Consider the following 12,702-nt stretch of genomic DNA (forward strand, 5'->3'; position numbering starts at 1 on the left):
GTGGGTGCGGCGCGACTGGGGACGCGGGGCTCAGGGATAGCCGGTGAGGGGGCGCGGGTCCCCCCGAGCACCTGTCCCACCATCGGAAATCATCTAGCCCAGCATAGCCTCGCCATTCTCAGCTATGCGATGGGGATGGTCACTCCTGTGGCTGCAGGGGAGGGGGCGCTTATCGAGGAGAGGGGGCGGAGCTGATGGAAGGCGCCGGAGTGGACGGCGATTGCAGGAAAAGCCGCGGTAATGAGGATCGAGACTGTTGGGAGGAGTGTTTAGTAGGTGGAGCGAGGAGGGGCGGAGTCTCTAGGTGAGACGTGAACACGCGTGAAGTGGGAAAGGGGGAATCCAGGGCTGGGGAGTGCGCGCTGAGAATGCCTATGAAGCAAGCAAAACTGGGTTGGATTGGGTGAAATGGGCCGAAAAGCCTTGGGGAAGAAGGGGCGGAGACAAAGATGCAAAGGACGCCTCCCAGCCTTGGGACGCCCAGTGTCACAGGCTATAGTTTGGGCAAGGGGGTGAGTGCCCACGTGGGCACATACCTGTGGATGCAGAACGCCTTCCTTTCCTTGTGACTAGAAATAAAGAGCCCAACCCTTGAACTCCGTGTGTCACATACATGGTCTTATTCAACTCTCACCCCTTGTAAAGGCGTCACCATATCCATTTACAGGAGGAACATGAGGCTCAGAGAAATGAAGTGACTTGCCCAGAACCACCCAGGACTCCTTATCCAAAGACCCTGCTTTTTTACCTGCCCTCTAGGGAGGCAGAGGTTTAGTCTGGAGTGGGTGGTAGGGAAGAAAAAAAAAAGTTTCACGACCTGCCTTTTGCAGGTTGTGTGACAGGACCAGCTTCCTCCACCCTTCTGAATGCCAACCTGTAAGGCAACCCTCCTCCTATGCTATTGTGAGGATGAAATAGGATATGGGCTTAAACGCCCTTGTTTATAAATTATAATTGTTAAGAGCAGGACAACCTATCACAAGGAAGAGAGTGGTTGAAATGGAGTGCTTGCGCCTGAAGAAAATCGCAAAATGAAGCCTGAGGGTGCTGAGAGGATGAAGGAAAATTCTGGGACAGGATGGGGGATGGTGGTGGTGGTTGGGAGCTTGTAACAGGTGAGAGAATACTTTGCTGTGCAAATAAGTCAGGTTGCCGGGGCAGGTGGCCTTCCTGCTGTAGCCACCTTTCCCTATCCCCTGGGCTACTGGGCAGCTCACTCCCTTGGGTCCATGTGTGTTACCTGAGTTTAGGTCATAACTTTTCCTCCTACAGTGTGGATTGTGGGGATAATGGAGCAGCCCGAGGGCTTCTTAGAGATATGAGCTGGGCAAAAGAGAGCTAAAACTACAGGTGTTGGGTGTAGGGAGGCCAGGGAGAAAGCGGATGGCAGCCCCCAGGGCTGGGAGCCAGTCTTTATCCTGGTGGGCTGAGTAAGGTCGGGGAGTCTCATCGGGTCCTGGGAGACACATTACTCCTCTGAGCATTTTCATCCTTGAAATTTACCCAACCATGTTCTCTCCATCTCCTACGCAGTGGGAGTTCTTGCATTTACTTCTAGGTGGTCACCTGGGCTTTAGAAATTGAAAATTCAAGAGAGTGTTTCCAAAATAAAAAGTTTTTAAAATTCCAGAGAGGGTGATAAACCTCCCTATTGGTAGATGACAGTCAATCTGGGGTGAGGAAGATGGATCTGACTAAACCTGAAGAAAGTTCTTCCCCTTCCTCTACTAGCCTGCTTCTGGGGGTACAGAGAGAGGGGATCCAGCAGGGTAGCAGGCACCCATCTACTTAAGTGGGCGTTGGCAAGGGGTGTGAATAATACTCTCTGGAAATGCAGAGAAGGAAGGAATGACTTCCTCCTGAGGAGCCTGGCAGATGAATGGGATTTGCCTTCACAGCGAGCAGAGGGGATAGCAGCTGCCAAATTGCAGAGGTAGGAGAGGGCCTGGCATGAAAGCAGGGAAAATAACAGTGCAGGCATCCCTTGGAGATGTTGCAGGTTCCGTTCCAGACTACCGCAATAAAGCGAGTATTGCAATAAAGCAAGCTATAATCTTTTCGCACCTGGAGGGTCTTGCCTTCTATTTGTAAAACACACCAACACCTGTGAAGCGCAATAAAATGAGGTGCACCTGTATCTACTTCATCTGCAATCAGCATGCATAAAGTGCTTAGCACAGTAGTAACTGCTCAATGAATGTCAGCCATCATTATTACTGCTGCTATTTTTATGATGATGGTGACATCATCTACCCAGGAAGTGGCCTAGGCCCTAGGCCAGTGATGGCGAACCTATGACACGCGAACTCATTTTTTTGGTTGATTTTTCTTTCTTAAATGGCATTTAAATATGTAAAATAAGTATCAAAAATATAAGTCTTTGTTTTACTATGGTTGCAAATATCAAAAAATTTCTATATGTGACACGGCACCAGAGTTAAGTTAGGGTTTTTCAAAATGCTGACACACCGAGCTCAAAAGGTTCCTAGTTAAGTGGCAGAGCCTGATTCCAGCGCAGGCCCAGGTGATGTCAAAGTCCATGCACTTTCCTTCCCCCACTCAAAAGCCCCTCCAGTTCTTTCTGCCTATCCACAACATTCATGAGGCCCACAAGTGGCCTCCATTTGTGAACACTGTCCGTGAGCCATGACAGGAGTTTCCTTCCTTCTGTAGTAGCAGACACTCTGGGTTCAGGAGGCAGGGAAACAAGGCCTGGACAGCCTGGATCCCAGCAGAGGCAGGCAGGCCTAGTGCTGTGGTTTCTATGGGCAGTTAGTTGGTCCTTAGTTCATTAAGCATCCTTATAACCAGTGTTTTGAACTCAACTCTGCAACTAGTAGATTGCTTGTCTCCATTTGGTTTAGTTCTCTTTTTTTGGAGAACTTTTTGTTCCATTCTCCATTTTGTTTAGTTCTCTTTTTTTGGAGAACTTTTTGTTCCATTCTTTCATTTGGGATATGTTTCTTTGTCTCCTCATTTTGGCAGCCCACGTGTGTGTTTCTATGTATCAGGTACAGCTGCTACATCTCCCAGGCTTGGTACAGTGGCCTGATGTAGCAGGTGTTCTGTAGGGTCCATTGGCACAACCTCCCCAATCATCCTCCTGGGAACTCGAGGTGCGCCCCCTCCTCCCATGTGATCTGTGTACACCCTCCTCTTGTTGAGCCTTGATTTCTGTTGGCATGTCAGTGGAAGGGATTTACTCCCAGGCCAATTAGCTGCAAGGACTGGCTGTGACCACCAACCACCAGGGAGGATCGATCAGCCACAGAACAAGCCTTACTTCAGTGGCGCTCTGGTGCTCACTGACACTGCCCCTTGAGTGTGTCGCTTGTGGAGGTGGTTGGGTAGTGGTGCTTTGAGGTGGTCTGAAGCTGCCTACTGGGTGCACTATCTCTGGGGCCACCTAGGAGATGCAGGCCAACATCAGTCACTGCCTCTCCTGTGTTCTTTTGACGTGACCACATTAATCTTTGATTGCTTCTTTGCTATCTGGCAAGAGATGTTCCAGGCTTACCTTAAACTTTTCCTGTCAAAGTCCTGAAATCATTGTTTTTTTGTAGGAGATAACATTTAGAAAACAAGATCTAGAGTCACTTGTACTCATTATTATTGGGGTATCATTTCTAGGCTCTATGAGCATAGCTAAGAAATGATGGCTGGATCGGTGGATAGAAAATCATTACTTAATAGATTCATTGTAGTCACAACTACTGGTCCTCACTATGTAAAAACGAGTAGATTGCAGCCCTACCCAGTTTGGCTCAGTGGATAGAGCATCTAAGTCCTGAAATCATTGTTTTTTGTAGGAGATAACATTTAGAAACCAAGATCTAGGGTCACTTGTACTCATTATTACTGGAGGTATCATTTCTAGGCTCTTTGAGCATAGCTAAGAAATGATGGATGGATCGGTGGATGGAAAATCATTACTTAATAGATTCATTGTAGTCACAACTACTGGTCCTCACTATGCAAAATGAGTAGATTGCAGCCCTAGCCAGTTTGGCTCAGTGGATAGAGCATCGGCCTGGGGAGTGAAGGGTCCCAGGTTCGATTCTGGTCAAGGGCACATGCCCAGGTTGCAGGCTTGATCCCCAGTTGGGGGCAAGCAGGAGGCAGCCAATCAATGATTCTCCCTCATCATTGATGTTCCTCTCTCTCTCTCCCTCTCCCTCCCTCTTTGAAATAAATAAAATATATTTTTTTCAAAAAGTAGATTGCCCGGAAAGTAATTTCATTATGGAAGCTCAGTGAGCAGTATTGTAAGAAATTGTACAAAAAGAGTTCATGCCATTTTTAGGACTCCATGAGTGTATAAGCCATCGGCTAGGAACTCTGTGGCTGGGTTCGGTCCCTAGCTCAAAACCCAAATTAGAGAAGACACACCCCAGGCTGCGCCAAAAGACTGGTCCTCTGAGCAGTGTCCAAACCCAGATCCTTCCAGAGGCCATGACTCAGAGGTCAAGAATGCACAGAACACCAGGCCAGGGATTCATCCTCTCTGAGTTTGTGAAATAGAGGTAATGTGACCTGCCCTGCAGGGTCCCAGAGTTGTTGTAAGGATTTTTTTTTTTAATTGCTAACCAGTCTTTTCAACACGTACTACAAAATTCCTTCTCCTTTGCATTGGTTTATGATTCAATTTAATATATTATACTAACGTAACTACTCTTTTTCAAATACTCTTTCAGGTTATCACTCATCAACTTTTCCAAACTGAGATTTTAATCCTTTTTAAACCTTTTTTAAAAAAAAATACTAATGGTATTTGGATTAGAATAGCGTAGCGGCTCTAAGTAACTTTATTTTTTTTAAATATTTTTTATTGATTTTTTCAGAGAGGAAGGGAGAGGTCCTGCAGGGTCCTAGAGTTGTTGTAAGGATTTTTTTTTTTTAATTGCTAACCAGTCTTTTCAACATGTACTACAAATTCCTTCTCCTTTGCATTGGTTTATGATCCAACTTAATGTATTATACTAATGTAACTACTCTTTTTCAAATATTCTTTCAGGTTATCATTCATCAGCTTTTCCAAACTGAGATTTTAATCCTTTTTAAACCCTTTAAAAAAAATACTAATGGTATTTGGATTAGGATAGCGTAGCGGCTTTAAGTAATTTTAGAAGAACAACTCTCAGAAGAATTAGAGATCTCTGTTCAAATAGGCTTCTTAATAAAATGTCGTAGCCTGTGTTACTTGAGGGAGCACTTGGAATTCTAGCTCTGCTGCCTCTAGCTGTGTGATCTTAAGCAGCTGTCTTCACTACTCTGCTCCAGTTTTATAATCCGGAAAAATGGGATGACAATAGGACCTGCCACACAGCATCTGAGTGGTATTTTAATGTTCTCTTTGCCCTGGTCTTTATGTAGGTCAGAATCCAGTTGAGACCACCAGGTAAGAGGTAGGAAGGGGACAAGTGACAGACTTCAAGGGCTTTGGCTGCTGAATGCCCAAAGAGGAGTGTATTGTCATTCAGAGCACAGACTTTGCGTCAGACCTAGGCTTGAATCCAGGCTCTGTCCCTCTGGGCAAGTTACTTCTCTGAGCTTCAGGCTCCCATTTGTAAAACAGAGATAAAACTCTCCACGTTTGGGGTTTGAGTTCATATGTACAATGCATCTAATACAGGTATGGTATATGATAAGTACCCCCAAGCATAAGCTGTGTCCCTCATGAGGCCTGTGGGGACCATGAATATTTTTTTATTTATTTATTTATTTCTCATTTGGGGTTTGAGTTCATATGTACAGTGCATCTAATGCAGGTATGGTATATGATAAGTACCCCCAAGCATAAACTGTCTCCCTCATGCGGCCTGTGGGGACCATGGATATTTATTTATTTATTTATTTATTTATTTATTTATTTTCGTTAATCCTCACGTGAGGATATTTTTTTTCATTGATTTTTAGAGTGGAAAGGAAGGGGAAAGACAGACAGAAACATCAATGTGAGAGAGACACACTGACTGATTGGTTCCCACATGCACCCCGACCAGGGGATCGAGCCTGCAAATGAGTTATGTGCCCTTGACCGGAATCAGACCCGAGACCCTTCTGTCTGCAGGCCAACCCTCTAACCACTGAACAACTGGCCCGGGCCTGGAACATAGTTTTAATGAAATAAGAGAAATGTCTCACATAGCCTGGGACCTAGGTGCTCAGAAAATGCTGACTCTCTTTGATGATAGGCCTCTCTAGAGCAATGTCTTGGCTGCCCTTCCTTATAGGACATCTCCTCTTAAAGAATTTCATTTTCTGTGTCACAATTAGAGGTTGCAACCAGGTGATTTTTAGGCCCTAGACTGGAATTGCCCTCATGTGGTACCAGGCTGGGCCTTAAACCCCCTCTCGTTTGGGCCACAGACCCTCTCAGGATGGCGAGAATTCCAGCCTCAACTCCAAGTTCCCGGCCCCCTGGCCTTTCCTGCCAGGTCAGATGGTCTGATGATCAGCATGGTATGATTTCCTGGTTTAACACCAGTGGTCTTCTCAGAGAGGGGGTGGGGCTGATCTTTTTCATGGTTCTTTTCAAGTTGAGAGGCAGATTTGGAAAGTCTCCTGCTTAAGAAAACTATTCATTCAGACACAGTGGTGGGATTTCTTTACCTGGTTCAGTTTGCATTTCCAGACATCTTTTCTAATCTGGCTTTTAAAAACCTGGCTTTTCGTGTTTTGTGCCTTTGTCATTACACATCATGAGATGCGTTTGCAATAGAAGGGTCTACTAGCCAGTGGTCAGCAAACTGCGGCTCGGCAAACTGCGGCTCGGCAAACCGTGGCTCGGCAAACTGTGGCTCGGCAAACTGCGGCTCGTGAGCCACATGCGGCTCTTTGGCCCCTTGAGTGTGGCTCTTTCACAAAATACCGACTTCTGCACATGGGCCACGAAGTTTCAATCGCACTGTACGTGCACGCCCACACGTGGTATTTTGTGGAAGAGCCACACTCAAGGGGCCAAAGAGCCGCATGTGGCTTGCGAGCCGCTGTTTGCCGACCACGGGCTACTCTCAGTGGACTTGCCCTATGTCAGCTATGGAGGGGCTCTGGGCCATCCTGGGATCCTGTCCCCATGTCCTCAAGATGCAAGTGGGCAGAGCCCCAGGTTGGCAGTGGACTAGCTGTCAAAGGACCCTACCCCAGTCTGGCCTAGACAGAATAAGGGAGTGTGCACTCTCACTCACACTGGGACCCCGTGGTGGGATGGAGAACTGACCAGAGGAGTTGGACTCACACTGACCTGGATTCAGATGCCAGTTCCTCCATTGACTGAACCTTTCTGAGTCTCAGTTTCCTCATCTGTAAAATGGAAGTGATAGTATCTGTCTCACAGGATGCTTGTGGAGACATCAAGTGAGGGAAAGCATATAAAGCATTAAGTACAGTAGTATAATTCTCTGTACATTTATATATATTTTTATTAAAAATAAATTAAGTGCTACGAAGTGTTATGTGAGGCCCCTCACATTATAAAAACAGGAGGTGTATATTCAGCAAGTGGTGACTATTGTCTTGCCAAGCAAGCTGCCTGCAGCATTTATTTTTGTTTATTTAATCCTCACCCAATGACATTTTTTTTTTTGGCACCCCAGGTGGGACTCGAACCCAATGACATTTTTAATGATTTTTAGAGGGGGAAGGGAAAGAGAGAGAGAGATGTGAGAGAGGAAACATTGATCTGTTGCCTCCCACATGCACCCCGACCAGGGCCAGGGATTGAACCTGCAACCTAGGCAGGTACCCCAACCGGAAATTGAACCCATGACCCTTCAGTATATGGGACAATACTCCCACCAACTGAGCCATACCAGCCAGGGCTGCAGAGAAGTATTTTAAAAAGGCAGGGACTTTCAAACTGGTTAAAGCTATGATAGCCTCTTGTTGCTATTACCACTCTTAGTGGCCTGTACAGGGGGAAGAGACTTGTGTTCCTTAGCAAGTCACCAGTCTTTCGGAGTCTCAGTTTCCTACCTGCCAACAAGGAAAATGATGCTTACATTGTAGGACTGCTGTAAGAATTAAAAGGGCTTATACGCCTGGCCGGTGTGGCTCAGTGGTTGAGCGTCAACATATGATCCAGGAGGTCATGCACATGCCCAGGTTGCGGGCTCGATCCCCAGTAAGGGGCGTGCAGGAGGCAGCTGATCAATGATTCTCATTGATGTTTCTATCTCCCTCTCCCTCTCTGAAATCAATAAAAATATATTTAAAAGGGCAGATAAGTGTAAAGGCCTTGGATGTAGTAAAACCCTCAGTAAATTTTCATTTCTCCCCTCTCAGGACCTCCCTGCTGCATCCTCCTCCCCTCCATAATGCTACACAGCACCTACTGTGTGCTAGGCAGGGAATATAAGACGTGGCATTGCTCTCAAGGAGATCACAAACTAGACCAGCGGTCGCCAACCTTTCGGACCTCACGGACCACCAGTGGTCCACGGACCACAGGTTGGCGACCGCTGAACTAGACAGTGGTTTTCAAAAACAATTTTTATCACAACCCAAAGTATGCAGATATACTTTATGTCACAATCCAGTTCACACACACACAACTAAAACAAAAGTTTCACAATATACATATATAATGGTCATAATCCACTGTATGGATTTCATGACACAATCACAATCTTGATTTTTTTCAAGTTTATGAAGGCATCATTTATATTGGGTAAAAAAGTTTAGCTAACTGCAAAGAAGAAATCAACATATAATTGACCAAATGGTGTACATAAGCAATGACTAAGCTTACTTTTGGGGAGACAGAGCTTTGGATGTGAATCCCATCTCCTTTGCTTGAATTTGGTAACTGCCTTTACATAGCCACTCTTCTCCCCAACCCAGCCCCTAGAAATCACTCATCTGACTTCTGTCTCTATAGTGTTGCCTTTCCCAGGGTATTATATAAATAGAATCACACACCGTGTAACCTTTTGCGGCTGGCTTTTTTCACTTGGCATAATGCTTTTGAGATTTTTCTATGTTGTGGTAGGTGTTGTAGCTAGTTCCTTTGTATTGCTGAGTCATATTCTAGTGTATGGATGTCTCACAATTTGTTTATCCATTTACATCTTAGTTGTTCCCAGGTTGGGCAAATATGAATAAAATTGCTTTAATCATTCATATACAGGTTTTTACATGGACCTATGTTTTCATTTCTTTGGGATAAATAACTAGGAGTGGGATTATGAGAGCTCTATGCCAAACTATTTCCCACAGCAGTTGTGCCATTTTGCATTCTCACCAGTAATGTCTTAGGGCTTCTGTTGCTCTGTGTACTCATCAGCATTAGGCATTGTCAGATTCTTTACTTGAGCCATTTTAATGGTTATGTAGCAGTATCTAATTGTGGTTTTAATCTTCATGTCCCTAATGACCAATGAAGTTAGCATCTTTTCATGTATTTATCATCTGTGTACCTTCTTTGTTGAAGTGTTTGTTCAGCTTTTTTTTAACCCATTTTTTAAAAATTGGGTTGTCTGTTTTCTTCTTATTGAGTTTTGAGAGTTCTTTTTATATTCTGGTTAACAATCCTTTATCAGATAAGTATTTTTTCCCAGTCTTTGTCTTATTTTCACTTTCTTAACAGTGTCTTTTGAAGAGGTTTTCATTTGGATAAAGTCCAACTTGCCAGTTTTTTTATGGTTTGTACCTTTGGGTCCTATTTAAGAAATCTTTGCCTAACCCAAAGATCACAAAGATTTTCTCCTATGAGTTTCATAGTTTTAAGATGATTTTACACCTAGGTTCCTTATCCATTTTGAGTTGTTTGTGTATGGTGCAAGTATGGGTTAAGGTCCTTTTTTCACATATGGATGTCCAGTGATCTGCATCTTGAAAAAGCCAGGAAGGAGGGCCATGTACAAAGCAGAGCATAACATGATGGAATGGTGGACATTGCTGAGAGGGCTGTTCAAGGAAACTTGAAGCCTCAGGAAAGAGCTATTAACCTGCTGGAGATTTGGGGACAGCCTTACAGAGAGGCAGTGACTTATAGGCCATGTGCAAAGCAGAGCATAACATGATGGAATGGTGGACAGTGCTGGAGAGGGCTGTTCAGGGAAACTTGAAGCCTCAAGGAAAGAGCTATTAACCTGCTGGAGATTTGGGGACAGCCTTACAGAGAGGCAGTGACTTATAGGCAGGGCCTTAAAGGTGGACAGCAGAGAAAGTGGAGAAGAGGGGTGTAAGGAGAGCAAAAGCAAGGCAGGTGACAGTCTGAGGTGTGTGCTGTGGTGCCTAGCATGACAGCGCATAGAGTAGGGGGAGGGACAGGATTAGAGGTGAGAGTGAAAAAGCAAAGTCATTTGGGCTGGCAGTAGTGTTTCAGGAAGATCAGTCTGCAGACTAAAATGGAAAGTGGGCAGAAAGAGCCAAGTGAGGATGTACGGGGAGAGGGGATAAGGCCTGAGCTCTCGAAGTAGCTAAAGGGATGGGTTCAAGGAGATAGTCAGGAAAACTTTAGGGATGAGAAGTCAGGACTACCTCCCAGGGTCAGACAGCTGTGTAGCCGAGAAAGTTCACAGCAGATTTGGGGAAAGAGGAATTCTGTTAGGCTTCTGGTGCCTGTGGTATATTCAAGTGGAGATGTCCAGGAGGCAGCTGGGTAAACACTGGGATGTGGCTCAGTGACATTAGCTCATCCCCATGTGACCACAAACACTCTGCCACACTCATGAAGCTCCTCACCCCCCAGAGGTGCCAGTTCCTGCCCCTTGTGTCACTGTGTCTTTCACAGTGGGGCCTGAGCTTTTATGATGGTGGACACCATGGCGCTGCCACTAGAAAATAGGGGCTTGAAGGACTGGGTTCTGTGACTCATGGGCATGGAGAGAATACCACAGAGAGCACCCTAGGAGACCTGCCTTCCAACCAGACCCTGCCCCTACTGTGTTACCTGTCTCCTCCACCCACAGTGCTGAGGTCTTCAGCACTAATGCACAGAGGTATGTGGTCTGTGGCCCACAGAACTGTCAGGAAAGACAGCCTAGCCTCTCAGCTGAGCCATTTCACAGAGCCTTAAGTCAAGAGAGACTGAAAATACAAATTACTACCTAGAAAGAAAAGGCAATGAGGAAGGGAGTAGCCTATTCCAGGGCTCCTGCCTGAGCCTTCTGGAGAGAATTGGCCAGACTCAGCCCCAAGACCAAGCACCTTCCCCAGCTGCAGGTCTCCACCCAGCAGCTGTCCCTTCCTCACCCCACCCATCTCTGAACTCCCCACTGCCTCACAGCCCATCTACTTCAGGCTGCTGCTGACGATTTTATAACTTCATCATCAGCTTGTTCCTCTTCCAACACTCCAGATCAGCGGTTCTCAACCTGTGGGTCGCGACCCCTTTGGGGGTCGAACGACCTTTTCACAGGGGTCAGTTACCTGTCTCCTCCACCCCCAGTGCTGAGGTCTTCAGCACTAATGCACAGAGGTATGTGGTCTGTGGCCCACAGAACTGTCAGGAAAGACAGCCTAGCCTCTCAGGTGAGCCATTTCACAGAGCCTTAAGTCAAAGAGAGACTGGAAACTAGAATATACAAATTACTACCTAGAAAGAAAAGGCAATGAGGAAGGGAGTAGCCTATTCCAGGGCTCCTGCCTGAGCCCTCTGGAAAGAATTGGCCAGACTCAGCCCCAAGACCAAGCACCTTCCCCAGCTGCAGGTCTCCACCCAGCAGCTGTCCCTTCCTCACCCCACCCATCTCTGAACTCCCCACTGCCTCACAGCCCATCTACTTCAGGCTGCTGCTGACGATTTTATAACTTCATCATCAGCTTGTTCCTCTTCCAACACTCCAGATCAGCGGTTCTCAACCTGTGGGTCGCGACCCCTTTGGGGGTCGAACGACCTTTTCACAGGGGTCACCTAAGACCATCGGAAAACACATATATAATTACATTTGTGATTAATCACTATGCTTTAATTATGTTCAATTTGTAACAATGAAAATACATCCTGCATATCAGATATTTACATTACGATTCATAACAGTAGCAAAATTACAGTTATGAAGTAGCAACGAAAATAATTTTATGGTTGGGGGTCACTACAACATGAGAAACTATATTAAAGGGTCGCGGCATTAGGAAGGTTGAGAACCACTGCTCCAGATGGTTAATGCCTTTCTGCTGTATCAGAGTGCCCCACTAGACAGAGATGCAATCACGAGGGCCACCCCCCCCCCAAAGACAATAGGGTAGGGCAGCCAAACATCTTGTCCATCCTCAGAGTGGTGGGCTCTATCCCCTAGAATAAGGGGGTCTCGGCACAGACTCCTCAGAAGGCAGACATGTGATGAGAAGTACTCTGGCCTACCCACCACCCCTGCCGAGTGATGTTGGAGAAGTCCCTCCTCAGACTGCTGTTTTCCCATCTGGATAGTAAGTGTGCCAAGGACTCATTCACAACCTACTCCCATAGTGCCTGGTACATCTCCCCTGGCACTGCACCCTCACTGCCTCTTGTCTCAGTCTCCCCCACCAGCCTGGGCTCTTCTCAAGGTCAGTACTGGAGTCAATTCCTCTCTGTGCCGCTCACATCAGGGAAAGACTGCTGAATCTGTCCCATAGACTGGCTCTTGGGAAAGTGTCATGTTGGAAGCAGAGACGGCACACCCCCCTGCTTTCTAAAACCTTAAGGAGGTTTAGAATGTAAGACTTCAGGTTGATAGAGCGTGGGCTCAGGTGGAGTTGCTACAGGTGAGGGACTCA

At 46.2% G+C, this 12,702-nt stretch overlaps 1 protein-coding gene across 4 annotated transcripts in view; it reads left to right on the forward strand.

The window, feature by feature from the left end:
• KCTD21 (potassium channel tetramerization domain containing 21) overlaps positions 1 to 12,702 on the forward strand; it is a 24,347-nt gene that overhangs the window by 7,053 nt on the left and 4,592 nt on the right. Inside the window, exon 1 of one of the 4 annotated variants that reach the window (XM_014530003.1) lies at positions 7 to 272. The exons of 1 other annotated variant lie outside the window; for it this stretch is intronic. In XM_014530003.1, coding sequence (XP_014385489.1) covers positions 195 to 272 — 78 coding nt within the window. In that variant the 5' untranslated portion in view covers positions 7 to 194. Of the gene's footprint in view, positions 1 to 6; positions 305 to 12,296; positions 12,373 to 12,702 lie in introns of those variants that run through there. 2 more of the 4 variants (XM_014530005.1, XM_005882318.2) reach the window with 2 other exon arrangements.

This window comes from Myotis brandtii, unplaced genomic scaffold (genome assembly GCF_000412655.1).
Source record: "Myotis brandtii unplaced genomic scaffold, ASM41265v1 scaffold704, whole genome shotgun sequence".
Classification (NCBI taxonomy): Eukaryota; Metazoa; Chordata; class Mammalia; order Chiroptera; family Vespertilionidae; genus Myotis; species Myotis brandtii.